The sequence below is a fragment of the Fragaria vesca genome, linkage group LG6 (assembly GCF_000184155.1).
Source record: "Fragaria vesca subsp. vesca linkage group LG6, FraVesHawaii_1.0, whole genome shotgun sequence".
NCBI classification, from domain to species: domain Eukaryota; kingdom Viridiplantae; phylum Streptophyta; class Magnoliopsida; order Rosales; family Rosaceae; genus Fragaria; species Fragaria vesca.
The window spans coordinates 3,920,932-3,945,512 of record NC_020496.1 but is presented as its reverse complement, the minus strand read 5'-3'; the positions used below and the strand labels follow the sequence as shown (position 1 = coordinate 3,945,512).

The window sequence follows — 24,581 nt, the reverse complement described above, 5'->3', positions numbered from 1 at the left end:
CTCAAACTAGTAATATTAGTCCTTGAAGTTGTAATATTAGTCTTTAAAGTTGTAAAATTTTCTAGTTACAACATTAGTCATCATGTGTTCTTAAAGTGGTAAAATATGTGTTTAAAATAGTAGTTGAGTCCTCAAAGTGATTAAAAAAAAATTTGTTATGACTCATATTACAACTTTGAGAACTCAATTACCACTTTAAGGACAAGTGAGAACTAATGTTGTAACTAATTTTTTTTACAACTTTAAGGACTAATATTACTACTTTCAGGACTTATTTTACAACTTGAGGATAAAGTTGATGCATCACATGCATTAACACACCCTAGTCTTACTCATGACAAAAGAGGCACTATACATGGTTGGGGCTACCCTGAGGCATATCATCCACCATGACAACCCTAACCTTTACTCTGGTGCGCGGGCTAGGTTCGATTGGATCACAACCTCAATTACCCACTGAAGCAAGCCTACCCACCGATGTGGTTTCATTTTGGAGAAGGTACGGATCTGACTTCAATCTTGCTAACCTATAATATGAGAGGGTGTGTGGCTTTTGCAGGTGTTATGGCATGCTCGAACACGAGGCCAGAGGTTGCCAAGAACCGCCAGACATGTCAGCAGCCGTGATTTTGGGGAATAATGGTTTGGGTGCAAACCCTAACCCTTATTCACAACATCCTCTGAGCACTCTTAGCATCAGTAGGAATCTCTTCCCTACTTTGAGTTTTTTTGCTCAGCCTCTGATTCGAGCAACATGTCCCCTATTGTGTTCTCTCAACCAGCTTATGTTCCTCCTGCGCCACAGAGATTGGTGATGGAACTCTATGTTCTCGCCGACAAAAAGAGGGATACCTTGGTGTTGGTGGGGGTTGATCTCAGGCAAAAGACCTAAGGGTCCAATTGACCTTTTGGAGGCCAATTTGGCCGAGTTGGGACATGTCTTGGAGCTATATCTCCCTAATTTTACAGGTTCTCTTGTTGTCTCCCTGCTGAAAAATGTAAGGTAGGGAGACTTTTGGGTTCGAGGAATCATCCAAAAGAAGAAGATATCCACCCTTACAGTTGTTGATTAGTGCAAATGCGAAGGCTGTGAAGTAGAAAAAGAAAATGCAGTGGGTCTATTAAGCGTGCCTAGCCATTGAAGTCATACCAGAGCTATCACCGGAGCCGACACCTACCTCGGATATGATGGTGATGGAGAAACCCGGGGAGACCTTCACTGTGTAGGATGGTTTTGGGCTAGTCTAATAACCTAAGGTTAAGATTCGTCCTAGCCTTAGTCGTTTTTTTGTCATTTTTTGATTGTTTTGGTTTGTTTGTTTTTTGTTTGGGTTGAACTCCATGGTAGGTTCATTTAAATTGTTTTCGGATCACCTTGGCTTATTTTATCGATTGCTCTTGCGGGGTAAGTCATGTTTGTTATTGTCATTTTTTGTCTAATACAAAAGGCTTAATGTGAATATTAAAAAAAAAAAAAAAAAAAAAAAAAAAACACTATAGTTTAGCAGTTTATGTATCCAATGTTTGCAAACATGGTAAGACTTGGATAACCAAACATCATTGAACTGTATCTGGAACAACTCTGCCGACATGTAAGGATCAATGGAGTGGTGTGTGGAAGGAGGCATGAAGCCTATCTTCCCCAGAATATAACAAAGCAGGTAGCAAGCTTGGAATGTTCGATATGAACAAGTTGTTTTGACTAATATATATAATCGACCCCTTTCTCACATCAATCATTGTTTGCTGGACTCGATCGCCATGATCGAGCTGGAGAGACACCCTTCAACATTCTTTTCAATGCTCCACAGGGAACCCCTAGATTACTTAGTGTTGTGATCAATCATGCATTTAGAAGTCTTTAAGAGTTGGCCAACTTGGACGAGACACATAATAATACGTCCTGCTCCTTAATTCAAGTCAATCCCCATTGAAACCATATATGAATCCTTTGCGTTCACGCATCTAAGTTCTATATATGCCACGAAAACCTACATGCACAGCTTGTACTCTACGTTTCCTCTTTAATTATTAGTTATGGAACAATATTAATTCAACAAGTTAATTTGTTAAACTAATACCATATCCTGCTGGTCGAGTAAACACCATCACCAGCCATACACAATGCATGACTTACTATTCCTAAGTTCCTAACTAAAAGACTAGCTATATATATGCAATTTTACGCAGTCGAGGAAAATCTTAAAATCCTATATTATAATAAGAATATGTGTACAAATTTAAATTTTTGTTACGAGTCAAACTCACAACTTTCACTTACGCTTGATATTAAAACATTGGTATTGGGTTGTTCGTTGTATTTCTTTCAACATTCCTCATAATTTTATGGTTTTATGCAAATATTCATATATGTTGCAAGATAGGTATATATAAATCTTGGATATTTGATTTTCACTAAAAAAAAAAAAAAGAAGAAGAAGCTAGAATCTATTAATTTATGAATATATAGAAAAATATTGAGGCGGTGATTACTTTTCATATATTAATAAGGGATCGATCTAGGGTTTATATTTTATACCATACATCCACTTTGTTTCTCTAAATATGTTACAGCCTGCAATTTTATTTTTATTTTGCAGACAATAAACAGATAAAATTAACAGCCTGAGAGGCCCTGAGTTTTTGAAAAGAAAAGAAAAGAAAAGAAAAGAAAATTGGAAACCATATAACAATGTTGTAATCACGTGAAGAGATTTACACCGTAATTTATGATGCATTATTATCTGGTTTCATAGAAACCATATATATCAGTTCATATTAATAACAAGGAAAGGGGCGCATGCATGTGAGCCTCTCTAAGGCTCTCGGTCCCATAATCACATGCATCTTGATGGCATTTAGAACCCACCGAGCTAGCTAGCAGTGTTCCTCCTTCTGTCGCGCACTCAGTATATAGCAGCTTATAAACCCTAGCAACAAATCTGGGTCTGGTCTGCCTGTTACCATTTCAGATCACAACTCCAGAATCACCCACTATTAACTAGTAAGCTAACTTCGACCACACATCTGGTATCAATGTCACAGCAGCCATATATCATCCAAATCCATTACAAACAAGACGGTCAAATCTCATATAGTATCTTGTATCTCACTCTATCTAGAGCTATAGGGTGCCTTTTACCAATTGGAAGGCTAGCTTATGTTGGCAGTGCGTACTGCTCAGTTATCTTTTTTTCTTAATCGAGGTTAAACAATTTCCTCGAAAGTTTTTTAGATTCAGAAATTAATCTGTCATGATAGATCATGTTAATTAATTAGAATTCTTCCTCTCTTTAGCCATTAAAAATAAATTAAGATTTAACTGATCCAATCAATTAACGATGACCTGATTCGAACATTTACATCTAAATTCTTATCATCGCGACACCAAATATCGCGGTTAATCTACCTGCTTAATTGACATAATACAATCAATTAGTTTAATACCCTCTTTAGTTATAATTAAACTCCCACTTTTGACACAACAATAAATGGCTGGACAGTATCCAAGTATCTTTTGCCTGCACTTCTGTATTGATCTAGGAAGAATAACGTCGACATCTCCTATGAGGTCTTAGTCAGTAAGTCCTATAGTGTTTATCTCTCAAAAAGCTTCATTAATGGCCAAGGAACCCTACAAAGAAAAACAGGTAAAGCTTGAAAGCTCCATAGCCACTTTCCTTTGTAGTTTGGGGACCTTCCATGTGCATGATATTGGAATTTGAATACATCAACAGAGTATGAAGTAATGAAACTAGTAAACTATTATGTGCCTCTTTCGATTCCCTGTCAAGCACAAAGAACAGCATGCAGTTATGGATGTTGGAGTTGGTGTTATTTAGAGTTTAGGGGCATGAATATGAAGAAAAGAGGAAAGCTAAAGAATAAAACTGCGTAACAATCCCCCTTCCCGGTAGATTCATATGGAACGCTGGAAAACACAAAGGGGAAAACAGTTAAACTAAACAATTGCTCATGATCCAGATGAAATGTTGAGGACACGCAAATTGGCTTCTCTGTAGACATGGCGGAAAATGATGGAGTCAGAGTGATGTGCTAAAGCATGAATATCAGAAACCAAAGTTTTTGATTCTCTATGACACAGCCGATCGATCTGCTGGTCAAACTATGCAGCTTGGAATCACCCTCTTTAATCACATGTTTGAAATGATTCAAACAGGCTGTGTGAGGGGCATGAATATTGTTTTGAGACATGAGAGGCTTGGTTTATGTATTGGGTATTGGTGCCAATTTTATATGATCATGATATTTGGGCCTGAACTCCTCATATTAATGGTACTATATATGTTCCTCCACAATACCAAATACTTGCCTGGTTGCTCTTTGAAAGGCCCTAAAGTTAATTTTGTGATATCACATTTGCATATGAAGTTCATGTTTCTCACTTATGTGATATCACAGTTCAATGAAATATCATCTTCTTATTGAGGAGTTTTATAATGCATGTAAAGCTTCACAACTAAAAGAACGTACCCTCTCAAAAAAAAAAAAAAAAACCTAAAAAGAACGTACAGGCTTCTCTATTCACTTGGAGAAATATGTTTTTATTAAACATAAGAAAATTTTCAATACATTTGTATGATAGAAGATGGACACAATCAACTCAGAACCCTTCACACATTCTCAAAACAGCTTGCCCCAAACCCAAAATTCCAAAACACACAAACTTAAGATAAAAAGAGAGACTGCCACCCGTTATCTATGATTCTACCATTTTCAAGCTCAATCAGTAGCTTCATTGGTTTAAACTATTTATCACTCCCCATCTCACTTTTCCTGAGTGAGCTTCCTCCCCTTAAACGCTTTGGTTAATGTATCTATCTTCTTCATAAACTTGCCACCTTTTCTTTGTTCTCTTCTGTTTGAACAGAGGAGACTTCTTTTGCAGTAACCTTATTACTTCCATTTTCATGTTCAATAACAAGAGGTTTGTCAACTTCCTTCAGTTGCACCTTGGTTTCAGGCTCTTCTGGCTTGTACTTGTACCATGAAGCCCAGTACAGATAGTTTGCAAAGTTAAGGCAGCTGAGGATGGCCAAGAAAAAGTAAAAGAGGTTCACATTGTTCTGGTTGATGTCTATTCCATGTAACCAACCCAATTTGCTTGGAGCAATTTTTGCTGTCACAGCGTTTATGATACTCACAAAGATCGAACTCAAGAAGTACCCGAAAGAGAGTGACAGCCATGTGAATGAAGTCGAAAGCGATTTCATGCCTGCTGGTGCTTCCCTGTAGAAAAACTCTAGTAGTCCAACTAGAGTGAACATGTCTGCTATTCCAAAGATGGCATACTGGAAGGAAAGCCAAAAGAGACTAATGCCGCCGGGCGCTAATGGGCTATGTGCCAATGCATAGTTCCTTCTTTTCACTTCAACGATGCCAGCCACCGCCATTGAAACTGCTGAGAGAACTAGTCCAATACCAACTCTTTGGAGCTGTGTGATTCCTGCAGGGTGTCCGGTGATTTTCCTAGCAAAGGGCACGAAGAAGTACTCGTAGAGGGGAATGAGTACGCACATGAAAATAAGGGGGATGACAGGGATTGATGGGGCGGGCACTTCAAAATTTCCCAATTTACGGTTCATGGATCTGTTTCCTTGTTGGACTGAGAAAGTTTGGAGCTGTGCCAAGCAAGTGTTCATTATGATGGTGCTCAACAGAATGGGAAGCATTCTTGTTAGGACCTTAACTTCTTCCACTTGTGTAACTGTGCAAACCTTCCATGGCTCGGCCTTGGTGTCTTTCCCTAGTATGGCAGCTTTGTCTAGAAAGCTGCAGGTACAATAGTAGTATCATCGTTAAGTACTTACACTAGGCTACAATCTAGTAGTCTAACAAACTTCCAGACAAACTTCACATGTTATCATTTCCATCCAATTTAGAAAGAAAAGCCTCCCTACTTTACAGAAACTTTGATGTAAACCTTTCTAAATTATGTGTATTATTCGGATCCCCAACAAAATCTGGAGAATTTTTGCCTGCTGAGATGGGACATGGGGTGTGATGATTCTTGTTTGGTTATGTTTGACATGTACATATGCAAATATGAACTTCCATGACTAAAACCCCACATTCTTATATAAATGGACCTCATCTCTCACTTTTATAATGGTCCGTATAACACTCACATGCTCATGCCTGAGTTTATTGACCATGAAAATCCATGATTAGTATTTGTACCTGAATTGTTCTGTGTGTGAAATTTTCTCGTTAGTAAAAGCTGATTCTTTTTCACTGATCTCATATAGTTCTGCAGAGCTCCCTGGCAGTGATAGGCTTCTGTTTTTTATTGCCAATACTATAACCTGTCAAAAGAAATAAAAAAGATTCAAACTTTGTGAGAAACTTGAAGCATGCAAATTAGTGTGACTGTCACATAGAATAGAATGAGACTTTCTATGTGACGGTTACACGTGCGAATTATAATCATTTTTGTTTTTGCATAGAGAGTGTGAGGAAAGAGTCGGAGACCTGAAAGACACGGATGAGGGGACTCTCACGGGGGACTTGGAGGCGGTAGAAAGGCCTTCCCAGTGCAAGAACAATAAAACCAATAAGAGATCCCATTGTTGATATGAAGAAACCCCAATACCAAGCCTTGGTCGTGCTAACCCACACAACAACAGTGACTCCAATAGTTGCTCCAAGAGTAGAACTGAGCAAGAACAAATTAAAAAAGGTTGCTAGCTTCTTTGCTTCATCCTTGTGACCAAACTGGTCACCACCAAGTGCCGGCAGAGCTCCCTTCACACCACCTGAACCTAATGCCCACAAGTACAAGGATACATAAAAATAGAACCCGATACCGCCTTCCATACAACTTGGCTTGTCAAGGCCACAAAATTTTGGCTGCAATGCCTTTGAATAAGCTTGAATTGTCATCATGGACAAACCCTGTTTACATTCGTGTGACAGTGTATTAGTTAGAATCCAAACGAAGAACAAGCCGTTTAGTGCTATTTAAAGGTGTCACTGTGTAAGTTCTTTACCACAATTTGAATCGAACCGAAAATCAAACATGTAGTGTATCTGCTCAGGTAAGTATCGGAAATGAAGCCTCCGAGGAGGGAGAGCAAAAAGTTTGTTCCCATGAAGTTAGTGAGAGTGTTGGCAGCTGTGGCCAGATTGAAGTGCATCGGTCCCAAGAAGTAGAGAACCATGCTCACCATGTTTGCAACAAACCCCATGTTATCCAATGCCAGCAACACTGCAGTGAAGAACAAGATGCTATATATGAATCTGAAACGAATATGCATAACAAGTTGACAGAACTCAATGATTTTCGAGTCTTTGTGTTCTTGGTTGCGTACCGAAAATGAAGATGGAGGCGGTGAATCCTCCTCTCTTTTTCTCCATTGGCTCGAGGGAGTTGTTGCTCTTTCCTTCCTCTTCTCCCTGTGCACAACGAAACACATTAGTATAATAGTAACTGAAGATCATGCAGAAGATCTACGTACTCACGCAGAAAGATGGATATTTTGAGTGGCATGGTCACTTACCATGGTGGAAACTGGAGAGGGGTGGCTGCGTATTTTGGAGGAGAAAGATCAAGCACAATATGCCTTGGAGTAGGAAGGATAAAGCTTAGAACATATAGGCTACAAGAGGCCCTAGTATTTAACGTCCATGGCATCAGTTTGAACGCCGTATTGTTCTCAACTTTGTTCTCTCTCTCTCTTCTCTATCTATCTCTCTGTCTCTCGCTGTCTATCTTTCTCCATCGAAGTGTGTCCCTCAATACCTCATAAAAATGGAAGAAATGCAGCTTAATTATTATTATGATTTCAAAGTTTCATCCATAACCCTTTATTTGGTGAGTTTTGTCCATTTTAACTTGTAGCTAGCTAGAGCACGTCGTGTTTCAATAGGAAAAGTTAAACGTCTAGGTTCTGACTCTTTTTTTGGGGACTATTTGCAAGGTTGGCAATTTGTAGGCACCAAAACTGCTTATATATTCTTGGTATGGAGTCAATTCATATATGCTCTGTCACATAGTAGCATTTTGATAGTGCCGTGTGCATATTGTTGTATTTTCTTAGCAACAACATTGTGATAATGGGATAATGTACACTCGATCGAGCTAGTAGAGAAATCTTCCAAGTTCAAGCAACCTATTCCCAGAAGCTAGTTTATTTTGAAGAGAGATGGCTAGCTTCACCCAAATGTAATACGAATCTCCGGTACGTAATATACAAATGCATGTTAGTTTGATATATAATGTTAGGTCAGAATGTATAGTATATCACAATTAATAATCGTAACTTGACATGATCTAGTTCGATTTCTCATTCTGCTGATCTGCAACTTTACTAATAACAAAATATTTTCAGAAACTGATTGAAATTGAAGAAAAGGAAAAGGAAGAAGGAAATTTACTATAGATCGACATAACTTGATGGTGCATTTCCATGGTAATGATTTGTAATTGGCCAGAGTTTATAATGTTGGTGTCCATAGCACACCCTATTAAAATATTTTTTCTCATCTCAGCTAGCTATGTATTGGAAACATCAGAAACCATCTTATGCTATTGCTTGCCTTATCTGTTGCATCTTTTGCCCATGCTTATAGCACTAATGGTTTTAAGAAGTCTATATATTCTCTTTCAAGGCAAAACATGCAAAAGTAGACTCTGGGACCAAGCTCACAATGAAACATCTCCCCAAATGCAAGTTCTAAAGGAGGAGGGTATCCTTATAAAGAAGGGCAGGTAGCCCAGGAACCCTCATCTCATTTATATCCAAATACTTTCAGAGAGTTGATAATACAGCTCAAAAGAAAATACTTGATGTTTTTTCTGGACCCTAATTTAGTTAGTGCCATATCTCACTAGCATGCACAAGAATTCCAGTAGACCCAATTGAGGATCCTCTTGTTCTTAAGTTCTGTAGTTTCAAATCAATCTGATAATAACTAAGCATCACTCTTGAAATCCTTGGGGCCATTGTGACGGATGAAGCAAGGATCATATATATTGGTACCATATGCATGTGGTCCTTTTTGCAAGTGTTTCTCTTCTCTTGCTAATCAGTTTAATTTATAAGCTGATGAATGGGATATAAAGAAAGAAAGATGGTTTAGTTATAAAGAAAGAAACATATCCAACCAAAGCTGTTTATTTAGATGATTAGATGTAAGAACAATGTAGAAGTCAATCAACAACTTAACCCTGGAAGAAGTTGAAGCTTTTAGATCCTGGGTCCATGCCTAAACTAATCCAGGTTCACTTTTATATATTGGATGACCAATATATACATACATGCATATATAAACTAGTAATATATATACATGCACTTAATAATTTGTGCCAACTAAAGATGAAAATGCCATTTGATATGTAAAAGTAGTTAAAGAGGCTTTGGGGCAAATTAATAAAGCTAAGAGGCTTAAAAGGGTATAGTGCAACCCAGAATTATTGAGAATTTCAGGTTTGAGCTTGAAATTCTCAAGTAGGTTTCCATGAATATGCTTATGTGATGTGAGCAGCAATACAAGAAAGGGATGATATTTTTCAATTTCTGGGCAGAGCATGCATTGTTTTGGTGGAGTTCCAATAAACTAGAACCAAAAGAGGGTTCAAGTAATTGATGTCATTCTCAACTTTGATTGAATATTAGCCTCCAAACAAAGAACTTTATTTGGTGGGAACACTATGAACTTGGTAAATCTCTATAAGAGTTGGTTGGACCGTTGGACCATCAATTAACTTGATAGAGGTTCCCTGTAGTGAGTGTTCCTGTATTATATAAGGTCTCTCCCTTTATGCCAAAGCTCTCAAATGGTTTGCATTTGCAGTTGAGAAAAGGCAAACCCACAACACAAAGATTGAGGATGCTTCCCTTTCAGTGTTTGTTTTTGCATCCCTTTCACTCTTTTAGAACAAGGACACTATGATGTATTGTCCATCAACATTATGGAATCTGTGCATTAACTAGCAGGACCATGCCCTCACTTTTAACTCCAATTTCAACGTTTTGCTTTTCATCTTTCAAAAAAAAAAAACGTTTTGCTTTTCATGAATGCCCCATTTCAAAGCTGTTACAAGCTCCATCTTCCCCTGACCTTATGCAATGCAGGCTCTAGGTAACTAGGCATAACCTTATCCAACAAGAAACGAGACGAACATTAGAGGTTTCAAGTAAAGGTCTCATGGATTCGAAGTTAAGATAATATACACATATTAAAGATGAGTGGTCGGTAACACTGTTCATTTCGTTTGTCTTTAAAAACTGAGTAGAAGAATTAAACGATACGAAAGTCGATCAACGACATATACCAACTTAATAGAGGCCTAAATTGATATGTGCGCGCGTATAGATAAAGCAACTAACAACACTCTGGGTTCACCCCTAGCTATGAGCAATTTCTTATCCATTTTAATTATTTCATAAATAAAATTTTGGGTTAATTTTCACAAAACATTTCCAGTTTGATTTGTTGGGTTACATGTGAGGCCCAACTGAATTGTTAGATGCCCAACTTGAGACCCAACAGACGACTCAGTATATTGGTTGTGTACTTGGTGCGACAAGCTTCACAGTCTTCGCTACTTGTTTAGGAGTAGGCGGGAAGCAGTTTCATCCCTAAAGCTTTCTCCCATCTCTCTTCACTTCACTCCTCTTCCTCTTCACTTTGCTATATCTAATGGGCATAAAGGTACAATCTTTACCACCCTTTTATTACTATTGGTTTCTGGGTTTTATTACTTTGTGATTTTCATGTTCATGAATTTGTGTTTTAGGGTTTAACGAAGCTGTTGGCGGACAATGCCCCAAAATGCATGAAGGAGCAGAAATTCGAGAGTTACTTTGGCCGCAAGATTGCCATCGATGCCAGCATGAGCATTTATCAATTCCTTGTGCGGATTTCAGTGCTTTTATATGTATTGTGTCTATATTTTGGTTAAAGAAGCTTTCTTTTGAATTGGGTTTGTGTGAAATTGTGTAGATTGTTGTGGGAAGAACGGGGACTGAGATGCTCACTAATGAGGCTGGTGAAGTTACTAGGTACCCTTTTTAAAGCTCTTAGCTTTTGAATGAGACAAGTCAGTTTTAGTCGAATTGGGTTGAGAGTTGATTTAATTGTATTCTTGGAAAGATTGGTTTTGCTAGTAATGACATGGGTTTTGCTATCTGGGTACAATGTAGTCATCTCCAGGGCATGTTTTCGCGGACGATTAGGCTTCTGGAAGCTGGAATTAAGCCAGTGTAATTTGTTCTTTACCCTATTTTTTTTTTCAGACTTTGATTGTCCCTCTTATTGCACTCACAAATTCAAACCATGGAATGACTAGTTTCTATGTTGATATATTGTTTCAGCTATGTTTTCGATGGGAAGCCTCCAGAGTTGAAAAGCCAAGAGCTGGCAAAGCGGTAGCTTTCTTACTGACTAGTACCGTGAACATGGGTTATTGATTGATGTGTTTTGTCCAATAATGCTTGTTGTTTGCAACTTGTTACGCAGTTACTCGAAAAGAGTTGATGCAACTCAAGATTTGGCGACGGCGGTAGAGGTATGTGTATATTTCTTTAGATTAGTAACTTTCAGACAGCAGAGGAATGTACTTCACGGTTGTTTTTTCTTGTTATTTCCTCATTGCAGTCTGGAAATAAGGAAGACATTGAGAAGTTCAGTAAACGGACAGTAAAGGTGAGCTCGTTGCTCCTAATTCTTCATATATCTGCACCCTTAGTTAGCATTATAAAAATTTGTTAGTTAGATCTATTACATGAGAAATAGAAGGTTTGAGGCCATAAATTGGTTGCTTTGGTAGGTGACAAAGCAGCACAATGAAGACTGCAGAAAACTTTTGAGGCTCATGGGTGTGCCTGTAATTGAGGTGGGACATTATTTCTCTCAAGTTAACTGCTTTAGTATTTAGTCTGAATTAATTTACAAAAGAAAAAAATTGTTTGTCATACTTGGATGTATTGAATTTCACAGGCTCCCTCAGAAGCAGAGGCACAGTGTGCTGTTCTTTGCAAGGCAGGAAAGGCAAGTATATCTCAACCTATTATATCTTTCTTAGGAACCTTATAAGAGTACGTTTAGTTTAGATTTCATTTCCTATATTTCTATGTCATCTATGTCATCTGTGCTAATGTTCCTATTTTTCAAATAGGCTTCATCACATAGGAGTATTTCTGCCTTTAAACTGTTTACATTTAAAGGGCATCATTTCTTTCTATTGCCTGAACATGTCCTTAGGGATCTTAATATCTATGATAATAGTTAACTTTCAATGTTACAGGTTTATGCTGTGGCGTCAGAAGACATGGATTCCCTAACATTTGGAGCTCCTAAATTTCTTCGTCATTTGATGGATCCTAGCTCAAGAAAAATCCCAGTCATGGAATTTGATGTTGCTAAGGTGCTTACAACTTTTAATGCTGTCACATTTAATTAAAATTTTCTTCATTTTAGTGATGATCGCGTTCATTTTAGTGATGATCGTGTTTCCAGGTTTTGGAGGAGCTAAATCTTACTATGGATCAATTCATTGACTTGTGCATACTCTCTGGATGTGATTACTGTGACAGCATTCGAGGTTCTTAAATTTCAAATTCAGTTTCTTGACTTGATCTTTCTGTGCTATTTTATATTAGAACTTGTTCGGTAGTTGGCTTGAAATATTAGCTATGCATCCTTTTTTGCATACCTTACTATTCTATGCTGCAGGTATTGGAGGTCAGACAGCTTTGAAGCTCATCCGCCAACATGGCTCTATAGAGAGTATACTTGAGAACATAAATAAAGAGAGGTCAAATATTCAGCTTTACATATGATCTTATGTGGTTGCACATGTGTTTGATTATAATGATTTCATTATTCACAGTCAACTAATTTGTTTCAACATATCTGGTAACTTTCTGAAAGTTTACTTTACGAAAAAGAGAGAAAAATTTCTATACTTAATAAGCTTTTCACACGATTGATTAAATACGCCAGAGTACTGATTCTTCTCCCATGTTATCATTCAAGGACATTCGTAATTGAGCTACATGGTAATGGTCTTTTGCTAGTTTACTTGGATATGTTTAAGCGTGAATTTGCATCAAGTTCTATTTGTTAGTGCACAGTCTCTCACATAGTCACATGGGATTATTACATAAAATTAGTTGTATTGTACTCCAGGGATCAAATGGGTGTTCAATCATATTGAAGTTTTATTTTCATTATCAATCCTTATTATGACCATTACTCATGAGGGAAGAAGAATGAATTTGTTTTCTTGGTTATGTTCATAAATGATCAGTGTTGTATTATTTCATAGATAAGAAACCTTGTATTTTCAGGTACCAAATACCAGATAATTGGCCATATGAAGAGGCTAGGCGGCTTTTTAAGGAACCAGTTGCTTTAACCGATGACGAGCAACTGGAGATTAAGTGGACTGCTCCAGATGAAGAAGTATGAAATCCCTGTTGAAGTTTTTTATACGATAACCCATTATCTAGTTCTGACTCTTGAAAGTCAAAGTCTTTAATCAGCTTGTTGTTGATGTAGGGGCTGATTTCCTTTCTGGTGAATGAAAACGGATTCAATAATGACAGAGTGATTAAGGTGTGCTTCTACTCATTAACATAAGGGCTCCTTTCAGATCATATTGCTTCTTTTTCAGCGGCATGTTAGCTTTATTTATATTGATTTCTGTATTGATCAGGCTATAGAAAAGATTAAAGCAGCCAAGAACAAGGGTTCACAGGGCAGGTATGTGAATCTAGCACAGTTAAATTTTGATTTATGAGATCCTTTTTCGTTGGGTTTTATTCATCCATTTAATCTTTTACAGACTAGAATCATTTTTCAAGCCAACTGCTACCACGTCTGTACCGCTTAAACGGAAGGTATTGCTCCATTCAACTTTTTAAGTTTCCGTCTTTCTTCTCCTTACACACACACACGCACACACGCACACACACATACATATAGCCGGTTCTGTTTCTGTTCCACCTGTGACTGGGATGGGGTTTGTATTCAAGTATGAAATGCATCAAGATGCTTCAGATTTCTTTGTCATATCTACGCCTAAATCATATTTCATGCATTGTCCATATGCCTTTGTGTTCTATTTGGTTTGGTCCTCAAACAGTTTGTTTTTGTTTCCGCTTATCCCTACAATGGACTTGCAGTGGTCTCTTACTTAACAAATCTGATATGATTAAAAGTGATTCTTCGTTTCAAAAATTAAAATTAAAAAGTGATTCTTTTGCACTTTTTTAGTCTCAGGTACTAAGACTTCGAATATTTTTGCACAATTATTAAAACGAATGGGAAATTATTTTAGGCTGCAAGCAATATGCTTATGCTGGTAAAAAGACTCGATAGGTTGTCATAATTTATTGCTACATTGGATGACAGGAAAGCAAATGTGTACTTAAACACCCCAAACTGGCAATCAAGAATCAGATGTTCTCTCTACAGGATTGTAACTCATCTAGGCCCAATGAGATTGGCAGTCTAAGCCTGCCAATTTATAATTTGGGCGCCAATCATCTCATACAATTATCCAGAGGTGTTTGTTTTGGCACATGAAGCTGAAAACCTTGGTGAACCTTCAGAGACAATTTTGCGTATTCCTATGTTATTAATTCATATCTCCGTTAACCTAGGAAACAAATCATCAATTGGTATCATAATCTGCCACAACTAGAATCAGGGACTGATAGAAACTCATCATGTCATTCTTTTTATCAAGTTATGGCTGTTAGCATAAACCGTCACCCTTGAAAGTCCTTTTGCACTGAATGTTTCACTCTTGGTTGCCTGTCACATATGCACTTAACATCTCCATCACAACACCCAGTTGAATTTCTAGAAAAGGTTGCCTGCAGGTTTAGGTCAGCTGCAGGCAACCTTTTCAAACATGCACTTGATGTTGTTAGCTTCAAAGCTATCATCTATTCTGCAGCATTTTTGCTATGTAAGACGTAGAGAAGCCTAGTATATCACTGTCACTCTCTATATCCTTTGTGGTTCCTTCATTATAGGATTTCATAAACTTCGTCAGCTATCCTATTCCTGTTAACTCAGTGTCATTCTGAGTCTCTATTCTTATGTACACTTTTAGTGGATATAGTTTTTCTATAGCCGTCTATATTATTGGAATTCTGGAGCTCTGTTTACTTTCGATTTACGTATTTGCATCTTGTGTAAATGATATGTTGAATTTTGATCTAGCTCAAGCATTTCGTTGAAGTTAAGTTCTGTATATTCCGTTGAAATTGTTTTTTAGGAGACTCGACGTTTGTTTATCCTTGTAACAGGAAACGCCAAGTACTGCCAAAGAAACTAGCAACAAAAAGACAAAGGGCGGTGGTGGTAGAAAGAAGAAATAGCTGAATTGGCCTTTGGCCTAAGAAACAGGAGTTGAGATTGCATTTTGGCGCATTTGTACCTTTGTTAGTTGGTGCACTCGGTCTGTTTTCGTATGGTAGAATAGGATTGCCGGAGTCTTGTTTGCTTTCTTGAGGATTATTGTAAATTATATTATGCTTAAATTCAAGTTGATTAATTGGAAGTTTATGGCCCAATCTAGGTACTTTTGCTTTTGGTGAAAAAGTTTCTCTAACCTTTGTGTCACATGTTAATATAAAGCTTTTGACATTTTGATGTGACAAAAATATTGTATGGAAGAAAGAAGTAATAAACCAACTATAGAGGACAACAAGGTGAAAAAATTATAAAAATAATGAAAAACCAGTGAAACCAAGTAACCAACAGTCCAACACCTCGAGTAGGAAAAAAAAATGCTCTAGTATGAATCAATTTGCAAAGACAATTTAAACATTTCATTTAGTAAATAGTAAACAATAATCTAAGAAAGCTTACAAATATCCTTTTGCTACAAATTAATTTCCAAGCCAACTTAATTATAAAGGTAAAATCCTTTGCAAGCAAAATCCTAACTAGCCTTGCATAAACTGATAAATATGAAAGCAAATCTGACAAATATGGTAGAGTTTTTACTATCTTAAAAAGAAGTGGATATTTTTACATCAGAAATAAATCTGGCCAAAATGGCAAGTATTTAAGCTCCTACGTATATATATATATATATATATATATATATATATATATATATACAAGTACTCTTAGCAAATGGACTAGCAGCAACAAATATACATAATCCACTTCTCCTTCTTCTATTGATCCACCGCCATGTTTCAAAAGGGTTCTTATGTATTGTTAGTTTTACTCTTTTTCTTGTGTTGTTTAAACCCAGCAGCACAAGCTGGCTCTAGTTTTGGTGGAACAACAGGAACCCGGTTTGTCATGAATGGGAAACCATTTTACATGAACGGCTTCAATGCGTATTGGATGATGTACATGGCATCTGATCCCTCTACGCAGCTCATGGTCACTTCTGCATTCCAACAAGCCTCCAAGTATAAGATGAATGTTGCAAGAACTTGGGGTTTCAGTGATGGCGGCGACAGACCCCTTCAAATATCACCTGGTTCCTATAACGAAAACATGTTCAAGGTATCCTTCTCAGTCTATTTCCTATAATATTGTACTATACGTACAATGTAATTAGGAATTTGTGAGATAATTCCTAATCAATTTGTTTCTCTTGTTCCGTCGTACCGGTAGGGATTAGACTTCGTGATATCAGAAGCTAAAAAATACGGCGTATATCTGATATTGAGCTTAGTGAACAACTACGAAGCTTTTGGGGGAGAAAGCAGTATGTGCAGTGGGCAAGGGAGCAGGGTCAATCCCTCAGCAGTGATGACGACTTCTACAGCAACGTAGTTGTCAAAGGCTTCTACAAGAACCATGTCAAGGTAACTTATATATTTGAGCATCATATTAACAGTTAACAGTACTAATATATAGTTGTGTTTTCGTTGTATACTTTTTAGTTTATTTTCATCTTGAATGCTAATAATAAGTGAAATGATTGTGATGATCAATCAAACTTGTGCGTAGGCTATTCTCACAAGAATGAATACAATAACAAACGTTGCATACAAAGATGATCCAACCATTTTCGCATGGGAGCTGATCAATGAACCCCGATGCCAATCTGACGTCTCTGGAGCTCTTCTTCAGGTCTGCAGCATCTGAATCCTGAGCCTCTCTAGTATTTTTATATAGACATTGAAATGGCTTTCTTAGGTCCTTAACTATATATATATATATATATACACACATTGATTCTTACAGCAATGGGTGAACGAAATGGCTGCATACTTAAAATCCATTGATGGCAACCACTTACTCGAGGTAGGACTCGAAGGATTTTACGGGGCAACGACGCCGGAGAAGAAGCAGTACAATCCCGGTAACCAAGACTGGGGCTCTGATTTCATAGCAACCAACTTGCTTCCTCAGATCGATTTTGCCACTATACATATCTACGCAGAACAATGGTACATTGATAGATGTTCATCTCTTTTTATGTAAAGCTCAAGCGAAACTTCTGAATCCAAATTAGGGGTTTTGCCCTAATGCACACTTTAGCTGCCTAAATCTGTGTCTGTGTGGGTATACAGGTTATCTGGACAGAGCGAAGAGGCTCAAGCTGCTTTCGTGGACAAATGGGTGCAAGTACACATTGATGATTGTAATACAATAGTGAAGAAACCACTGATCATGGGGGAGTTTGGCAAGTCTTCGAAATATCCAGGGTACTCCATAGAAAACAGAAACTCCTACTTTGGGAAGTTATACGACGATGTATACAACAGTGCAAAAAGTGGAGGTTCCTGTGTAGGTGGTCTTTTTTGGCAGCTGCTTGCGCAAGGTATGGCAACGTATGGGGACGGATACGAAGTCGTTTTAGAGGAGAGTCAGTCGACTGGAGATGTCATTGCCCAACAGTCTCAAAGGCTCCAGTTGCTAAATTAAGTAGTTAGTATTCAAGTATTGTATTACTTCATTAATCCTTGATACCAGATAGTAATGTTCACTATTAGTTGACACCTTTCTTTCAAGACTCTCTCCAAAAGAAAGAAGTCATTCATCAATAAACTGCACGAAGTGGTGTTCACACAGTTATTAACTGATGAAATAAACTTTGCTCGATAACTTTTAGTTTTACATCAAAGGGCTGAAAACGGAACATTTCTACTAGAAAATAATTCTTCTTATAAATAGATATACATCCGATAGTGGTTGAGCATGAATTTTTTAGTCCGTTAATGACAAGTTAACATGGCTTCTGAGTTATACCCATTTGGGGAGTGTCGTCGAGTGTTGCTTGCTGACGTACATTCAATCCCAAGGCACGTACAAACAATCCGTTGGTGTATGTGACATTTCTTCTGCTTGCACTCTGAAATATGAATTTGATGACGCTGAGGGAAACTTCATAGAGATCTAGATAAAAACTGTGAGTCAGTGACAAGAATTCCAAATGCCACAAGATAGCAACTCGACTAAAAGTCCTAAAATGAAAAGCAATCTAGAGTGGTGATATAGATTTGAAATCTCAAACTTGTGTTCAGGGATATTTAGCTAGGGAGGGTAAGTTGCAATCTGTTGCAACATTTTTTTTTTACTGCTTATACATCACCAAACACCCTCACCCAAAATTGAGTTCAATCGAAAACATACGTGCCATGTTGACAAACCATGCTTCCCAAGCCTCAAAAAGCAAAGCCATCCTAACCCTCTTGCAAGGATGCAACTCCCTCAGAAAGCTCAGCAAAATCCACGCCTACGTCATCACCAACGGTCTCCACCACCACCCGGACATTTCCGGCAAGCTTCTCAACTTCTGCGCCGTCTCCGTCTCCGGCAGCCTACCCTACGCTCAGCTTCTCTTCCATCATCACATCCAAAACCCAGAAACCCAACACTGGAACTCCATGATCCGAGGCTTCTCCCAAAGCCCTTCTCCTCTTCAAGCCATTTCTTACTACAATCTCATGCTTTCGTATTCGTCACCGGACACGTTTAGCTTCTCGTTTGTCCTCAAGGCTTGCGAGAGAGCCAATGTTGAGCCCAAGTGCCGTGAGGTTCATGGCACGGTGTTTCGCTGTGGCTATCAAAACGACGTCGTTGTTTGCACTAATCTGATGAAGTCATATGCGGTTAATGGGTCGGTTGATCATGCACGGAGAGTGTTTGATGAAATGTCTGAGAGAGACTTGGTGTCTTGGAACTCCATGATCTCGTGCTACTCTCAAGCGGGGCTTCATCATGAGGCGTTAAACGTGTATAGTTTGATGAGAAGGGAAAATGTGGGTCTTGATGGGTTCACTCTTGTTGGGTTGCTTTCGGCTTGCGCTCACTTGGGTGCGCTGAACACCGGAGTTGCGATGCATGAACTTGCTCGTGAGAAGGGGTTTATGGGAAGTGTTTATGTTGGGAATGCGCTTATTGATATGTATGCGAAATGTGGGGACTTGGATGGTGCTCTTTGTGTGTTTGAGAGGATGCGAAAGAGGGATGCTTTTACGTGGAACTCCATGATCGTAGGGTATGGAGTCCATGGTCGCGGAAATGAAGCGATCTATTTTTTCGAGAAGATGATGATGGCAGGTGTGCAGCCGAATTCGATCACATTTCTAGGTTTGTTATGTGGGTGTAGTCACCAAGGGTTAGTAGAGAAGGGTGTTGATTACTTCCATATGATGAGCTCCAGGTTTAATATTAAACCTGGAATTAAGCACTATGGGTGCCTTGTGGATCTGTTTGGTCGAGCTGGGAAGCTCGAGAAGGCACTTCATGTTATTAGGACTTCACGTGCACAGGATGATCCGGTTCTATGGCGGACTCTGCTCAGCTCTTGCAAGATTCATATGAATGTGGACATAGGAGAAGTTGCATTGAAGAATCTAATTCGTCTAGGGTCGTCGAATGCAGGGGACTACGTACTTCTTGCAACTATTTATTTTAAAGCTAAAGATGCAGATGGTGTTTCAAGGATGAGAAAATTGATCAAAAACCAGGGAGTGAGAACCACTCCTGGTTGGAGCTGGATTGAAGTTGGCGATCAGATTCATAAATTCGTAGTGGATGACAAGTCACATCCAGATACTGAAGAAATCTATACAAAATTGGAGGTTGTAGTCCAGCAAGCTGCTCTGAATGGTTATGTGCAAGAGGAATCTCTTATCAGAGCCTCTGACTTTACGTCCATAGACACCGAGTGTTCAGGAACTTCCGGTTCATGTCACAGTGAGAAGCTGGCAATCGCTTTTGGCTTGGCAAGAACTCCAGAAGGAACATGTTTACGGATAGTGAAAAACTTGAGAGTTTGTAGAGATTGCCATTCATTTACAAAATTTGTTTCCCTAGCATTTAATCGAGAAATAATCGTTAGGGACCGAGTTCGGTTTCATCACTTCAAGGGTGGGTTGTGTAGTTGTAAAGACTATTGGTGAGAGAGTGATCGGAATCATCGATCTGATTATAATGAGCTTCAGGACTCCTGTCCTAAATTGATTTCTATATCTCTGTGATCCTTGTTTTTGATATAATTACTTCTTCTTACAATGAAATTACGCTTAGGTACAACCATACAAGTGTATCAATAGATATTCAAAATAGACTATCCAGCCCAAACTTGAAGTGCAGGCAACATAAATGCATTTTCTGCTTTGTCTGAAAACATTTCTGTTGGACTGATGTGGGTATGGTTGAAGTGAAGAACCGGAACAGTGTCTTCTACTTGCATCATACGCTCCCAATCATATAGTCTAATATCGGACATAAGGTCATTCTCATAATCTAAACTCATGCCTCCGTTTTATTTAAGTATTTTTTTTATTCTCATAATCTTCAATGGTGTAATGATGGGTGGGTACACATCATGTACTAAAGATGCTCTACATATAAATAAGTTTGCCAAAAAGAGTTCCGTATTGAAGTCATTTGTTGATGTTTGAACACAATCAAGCCAAAACGAGTTCCAATGTGAACAACCTTTGCTGAGGCGTCTCCGCCACCGGCATCACCACGTTCGCGCGCTAGCTTGACCACTCCCTAAAGCTGACTTTAACCATGGCCACCATCTGGTCCGATACGAGGTTGAGTCTCCGTTGCAAGCCTAGCCCTTTACTCTACAGTATCAATAATCTCCGAGGGAAGTAAAGAGAGATTGATCACGCAGATAGCTGAGTGATCTCTTTTCAAGGGCAGCCACATAATGGTCTGTGTTTATTACGGTTTCGAACATATTGCCGATTTTTCAATTCCATCACAATAGGACGAGTCAGTTCCATATTGCCGATTTTCATATTTTGTTCTTTTAAGTTTAGATGATAATGAAAGTAAGAGCAAACACTCCGAATTAACATTTGTTTTGGCCACGCGTCTCAGCAGGGGCAGAGTCGGAACTCCGGTGACTCAAAAGTAAAAAAGGAGATTGCGGGGCGTGCCACCTTGCGGACGAGGAAAGAAATGCGCTGCGGCTAAACTTCTAAACAAGCGAAGAAAGGGTTACCGGTGCCACCTCGCGGACGAGGAATTACAGTAGCTAATTCGCCACCAATATCGATACTCGCGGTTGTAGCGAGCAGAGCAACCAAAGGAAAGAAAAACGAGAACGCAAGGGAACTCTGGGGAGCTTGAAAAAGTAAAAGGTACAATGACTTCGGGGAGCCGGGAAAGTAAAGAGACAGAGCTCCGGGGAGCTTGGAAGGAAAAGAGTTGCTAAGGCGAGATGCTTTAGCGTCTGGGTTCGACTAGGTCGAGAATTGTATTTTTGTTAAGTTGTTGATTGTCGTTGTGTGTTGTGTGGTGGGTATGCTTGAACTCCTTTATATAGAATTACTTAGGGCCACAGGTATTGGCCCAAAGCATGTCAAAGACTTGTAGGAGTCTTCAACGATAATATTGTATCGTAGGCAGTTCACCGGACTTAATTAGTTGCCTCTTGATATAACTTTGCTAGCTTGGTAGCGAGATAGTGTTTGAACACCTCGCGGAGACTTGGACGTATGTCACTGGATGTGCACTCAACTATAATCAAGGACTAGAATCCTTAATCAATATATAAACCCTCTGACCTCCTCATGCACGTATGACCGCATAGTCCTTTAAGCAATTAAGGATTTTGCTTTCTTATCCAATTGAGACATTGTAGGCGGGATCCGCGTCCTCTCCTTCATTGTAGGCGGAGTCCGCTGCATGCAAACTTCTAGTTCGCTTGGCAACCTTGGCTTGTACGTAGTACGTCTCTGATGCATGCATTAATTGCAATTGACATATATACTTATCTATATATATGTAGATAGGATAGACATATTATCCCCAGGCGAGGTTTCCCCCGCTCCGCATATGTATGCCCAGGATTTCTAGGCGAAGTCTCCTCCATTCCGCATGCGAACTTAGACTTTGTAGACTCCTCTTTTCATGCAAACTTTGGACTGGCAGCATTCCACTGGGCGGCTCGCATGCATGCACTTATAACAATTGTAGTACATACGTATATAGACTTTGATAGCAACTCCACATCTAAGACTCATGTGCAAACTCCTCCACCTCGCATGTGAAGTCAAACTCTTCTTTTGCTCCCTCGCGAAGTCTCCTACGTACGCGAAGTCACCTCGCCTCGCGTGTGAATATTCAGCTCGCCTACCACCTCACGTGCAACCTTATATTTCGCAAGGTCCTCCATCTGTTCCGCATGCAAGCTATATCATCTAGTTCGCATGTCTCTGCCGGCGAGATAACCCGCCTCTAAACCCAATATATTTCGGGTTCGCTCGCATGACGTGGACCATTAATTTAATTAATATTCACTAAGACAATTACTGTCCAGTAAAATATTAATTTGGGTGTAAACAACATTTTTAACAATATTGACAGCAGACATTGTTGACGATCAAGTGTAAGTACTTGTCATGATCAATATTATCTTCGATCATTCTCTTCTTTTGGTAATATAGTCATCAATATCCAGAGCCCTGATGAATTCTGACCCGACTTTGTGTAGACCCATCTATTATATGATGATATATATCCCCTTACATGTATGCATGCATGAATAATCTCCGTTTCTTTTTTATTTTGTCACGATGCACGCATGAGTTAACGTTGCAATTTTGGAAACGAAGACTTCTGTAGCTGGCTATTGATACCGATCGATCGTCTTCCTCCCTTGCAGTGGCGTAGCCAGATACCACAAGTAGAAGGGTCAAGAGTTTAAACAATAATACCTCACAAAATAAAAATATAATTTTTATTGAATAATATAAAAACTTATAAATCATTAGAATACTTTGAAAACAAAAGCTAAATAAAATAACAAATCTCCCTAAAGTAATTATAATTGTCCTCGACGATTGCTCATATTTTGAAATTTTAGAGGAGCTTCAGATGGAGTCGACTGTTCTGCTGCTTTTATCTTACGATACTTTTCAAATAAAACTAAAACATCTATAATTGCAAGTTTTTAATTATGAAGGTTGTCGACGACAGAGAAAAATTTATTGAAGGATAACAAAAAGAAACACGTAAAGAAGCGACTAAAACTGTTTATATAGAGGTGCACGAGAAATCAATCACAATAATTGATTGATTAGGAAAACATATTAATTAAAAAGACAAAAAAAAAGACTAGGAATATGTTTTAATTGTAATATTAAAGGGAGATGCAATCAATCATTGATTCGGATTAGAAACCTATATTAAAAAAAATAAGAGAACCACACGTAACAAACACACGTGAGGAGTTGAACACTCCTCTGTCCAAATTGATTGTTGTAATTAATATTTTATATGCCAAATTTTTCTTTAATTAGTTAGAAGGGTCAAAATAGTGTCAACATCACATTTCAACTGACAAATTAGATAACAATATGACTTAATAAAAAATGTGAGGGAGGTCACCTGAACCCCTTGACCCCCCCTTCCCTACGCCCCTGCTCCCTTGCCGAGTTGCGGCCACAACTGAAACATATATCTACTGTTAGAAAGCCCGGCACCTTTTTTGGTGTCATGGTGAAGCTTTTTTTATTAACTACCCATATTACCTACGATAAATCAAGGATAGTTAATACTGTAAAATAACAACAAAATAAAGTAATTTCAAATTAAATAAACAGTATAAAAGAAAAAACCAAAATAAAGGAGCTAGAAAAACATGGAACAGTTTTTGTTAAATGCCAACTGCATTAGCAACTTTATTTTTTTTATAAAACAAAAAGATAAAAGCAAATTGACACACGCGAAGATGGTAGTTACATATAAATCCCATGAAGCTAAGTTTCGCATATGTTGCTGAAAAATAGTATACAAAGAATGAAGCGATATATCAATTAAGCTCTCTCGATTTCAAGTCTTTATTATCAATGATATTATCAAAAAAGACGAGTTTACAAATAAACGAGTACACAGCTACAATAAGGCCAAGGAGAGAAATCAAGAGAGACCAAGAAACAAAGCATAGGTTGATTAATTCAAGGTTGAATATTCATTAAAGGGGAAAAATAGTCTTCTACTATAATCGCATGGCATTTTGTGGCAATTGGCCTATGATATCATATAGTATATTATTGGACCATTTACCTTATCTCTACTTGTTGATGCATGAATATTTAGGGATGAGATCTTTGGATCCTTGGCGGATAAGAGAGAGAGAGAGAGAGAGGTAGGTTACA

General features: G+C 38.3%; 3 protein-coding genes and 1 pseudogene across 3 annotated transcripts; 3 read left to right on the top strand and 1 right to left on the bottom strand.

Annotated features, from left to right (window-relative positions):
• Positions 1-4,547: 4,547 nt before the first annotated feature.
• Positions 4,548-8,966, bottom strand: LOC101295257 (probable peptide/nitrate transporter At1g59740-like). Its single transcript, XM_004304872.1, has 6 exons — positions 8,862-8,966; positions 7,332-7,416; positions 7,011-7,228; positions 6,493-6,915; positions 6,202-6,326; positions 4,548-5,793 (listed from the first exon to the last, which is right to left on the bottom strand). Exons 1-6 carry the CDS (start codon positions 8,964-8,966, stop codon positions 4,848-4,850), a joined length of 1,902 nt encoding a protein of 633 aa, XP_004304920.1. The 3' UTR covers positions 4,548-4,847.
• Positions 8,967-10,570: 1,604 nt separating this feature from the next.
• On the top strand, positions 10,571-15,577 carry LOC101313129 (flap endonuclease 1-like). Its single transcript, XM_004302273.1, has 17 exons — positions 10,571-10,677; positions 10,763-10,879; positions 10,969-11,027; positions 11,169-11,228; positions 11,340-11,393; positions 11,485-11,533; positions 11,623-11,670; positions 11,795-11,860; positions 11,965-12,015; positions 12,272-12,391; positions 12,484-12,568; positions 12,700-12,781; positions 13,317-13,431; positions 13,528-13,584; positions 13,685-13,731; positions 13,814-13,868; positions 15,288-15,577. The coding sequence occupies exons 1-17, from the start codon at positions 10,666-10,668 to the stop codon at positions 15,357-15,359; spliced, it is 1,149 nt and encodes a 382-aa protein (XP_004302321.1). The 5' UTR covers positions 10,571-10,665; the 3' UTR covers positions 15,360-15,577.
• A 463-nt stretch (positions 15,578-16,040) lies between these two features.
• LOC101294968 lies at positions 16,041-17,877 on the top strand (annotated as a pseudogene).
• Positions 17,878-18,590: 713 nt separating this feature from the next.
• LOC101294683 (pentatricopeptide repeat-containing protein At3g56550-like) lies at positions 18,591-20,449 on the top strand. Its single transcript, XM_004304871.1, has one exon. It carries the CDS (start codon positions 18,591-18,593, stop codon positions 20,358-20,360), a length of 1,770 nt encoding a protein of 589 aa, XP_004304919.1. The 3' UTR covers positions 20,361-20,449.
• The last annotated feature ends 4,132 nt before the right edge of the window (positions 20,450-24,581 follow it).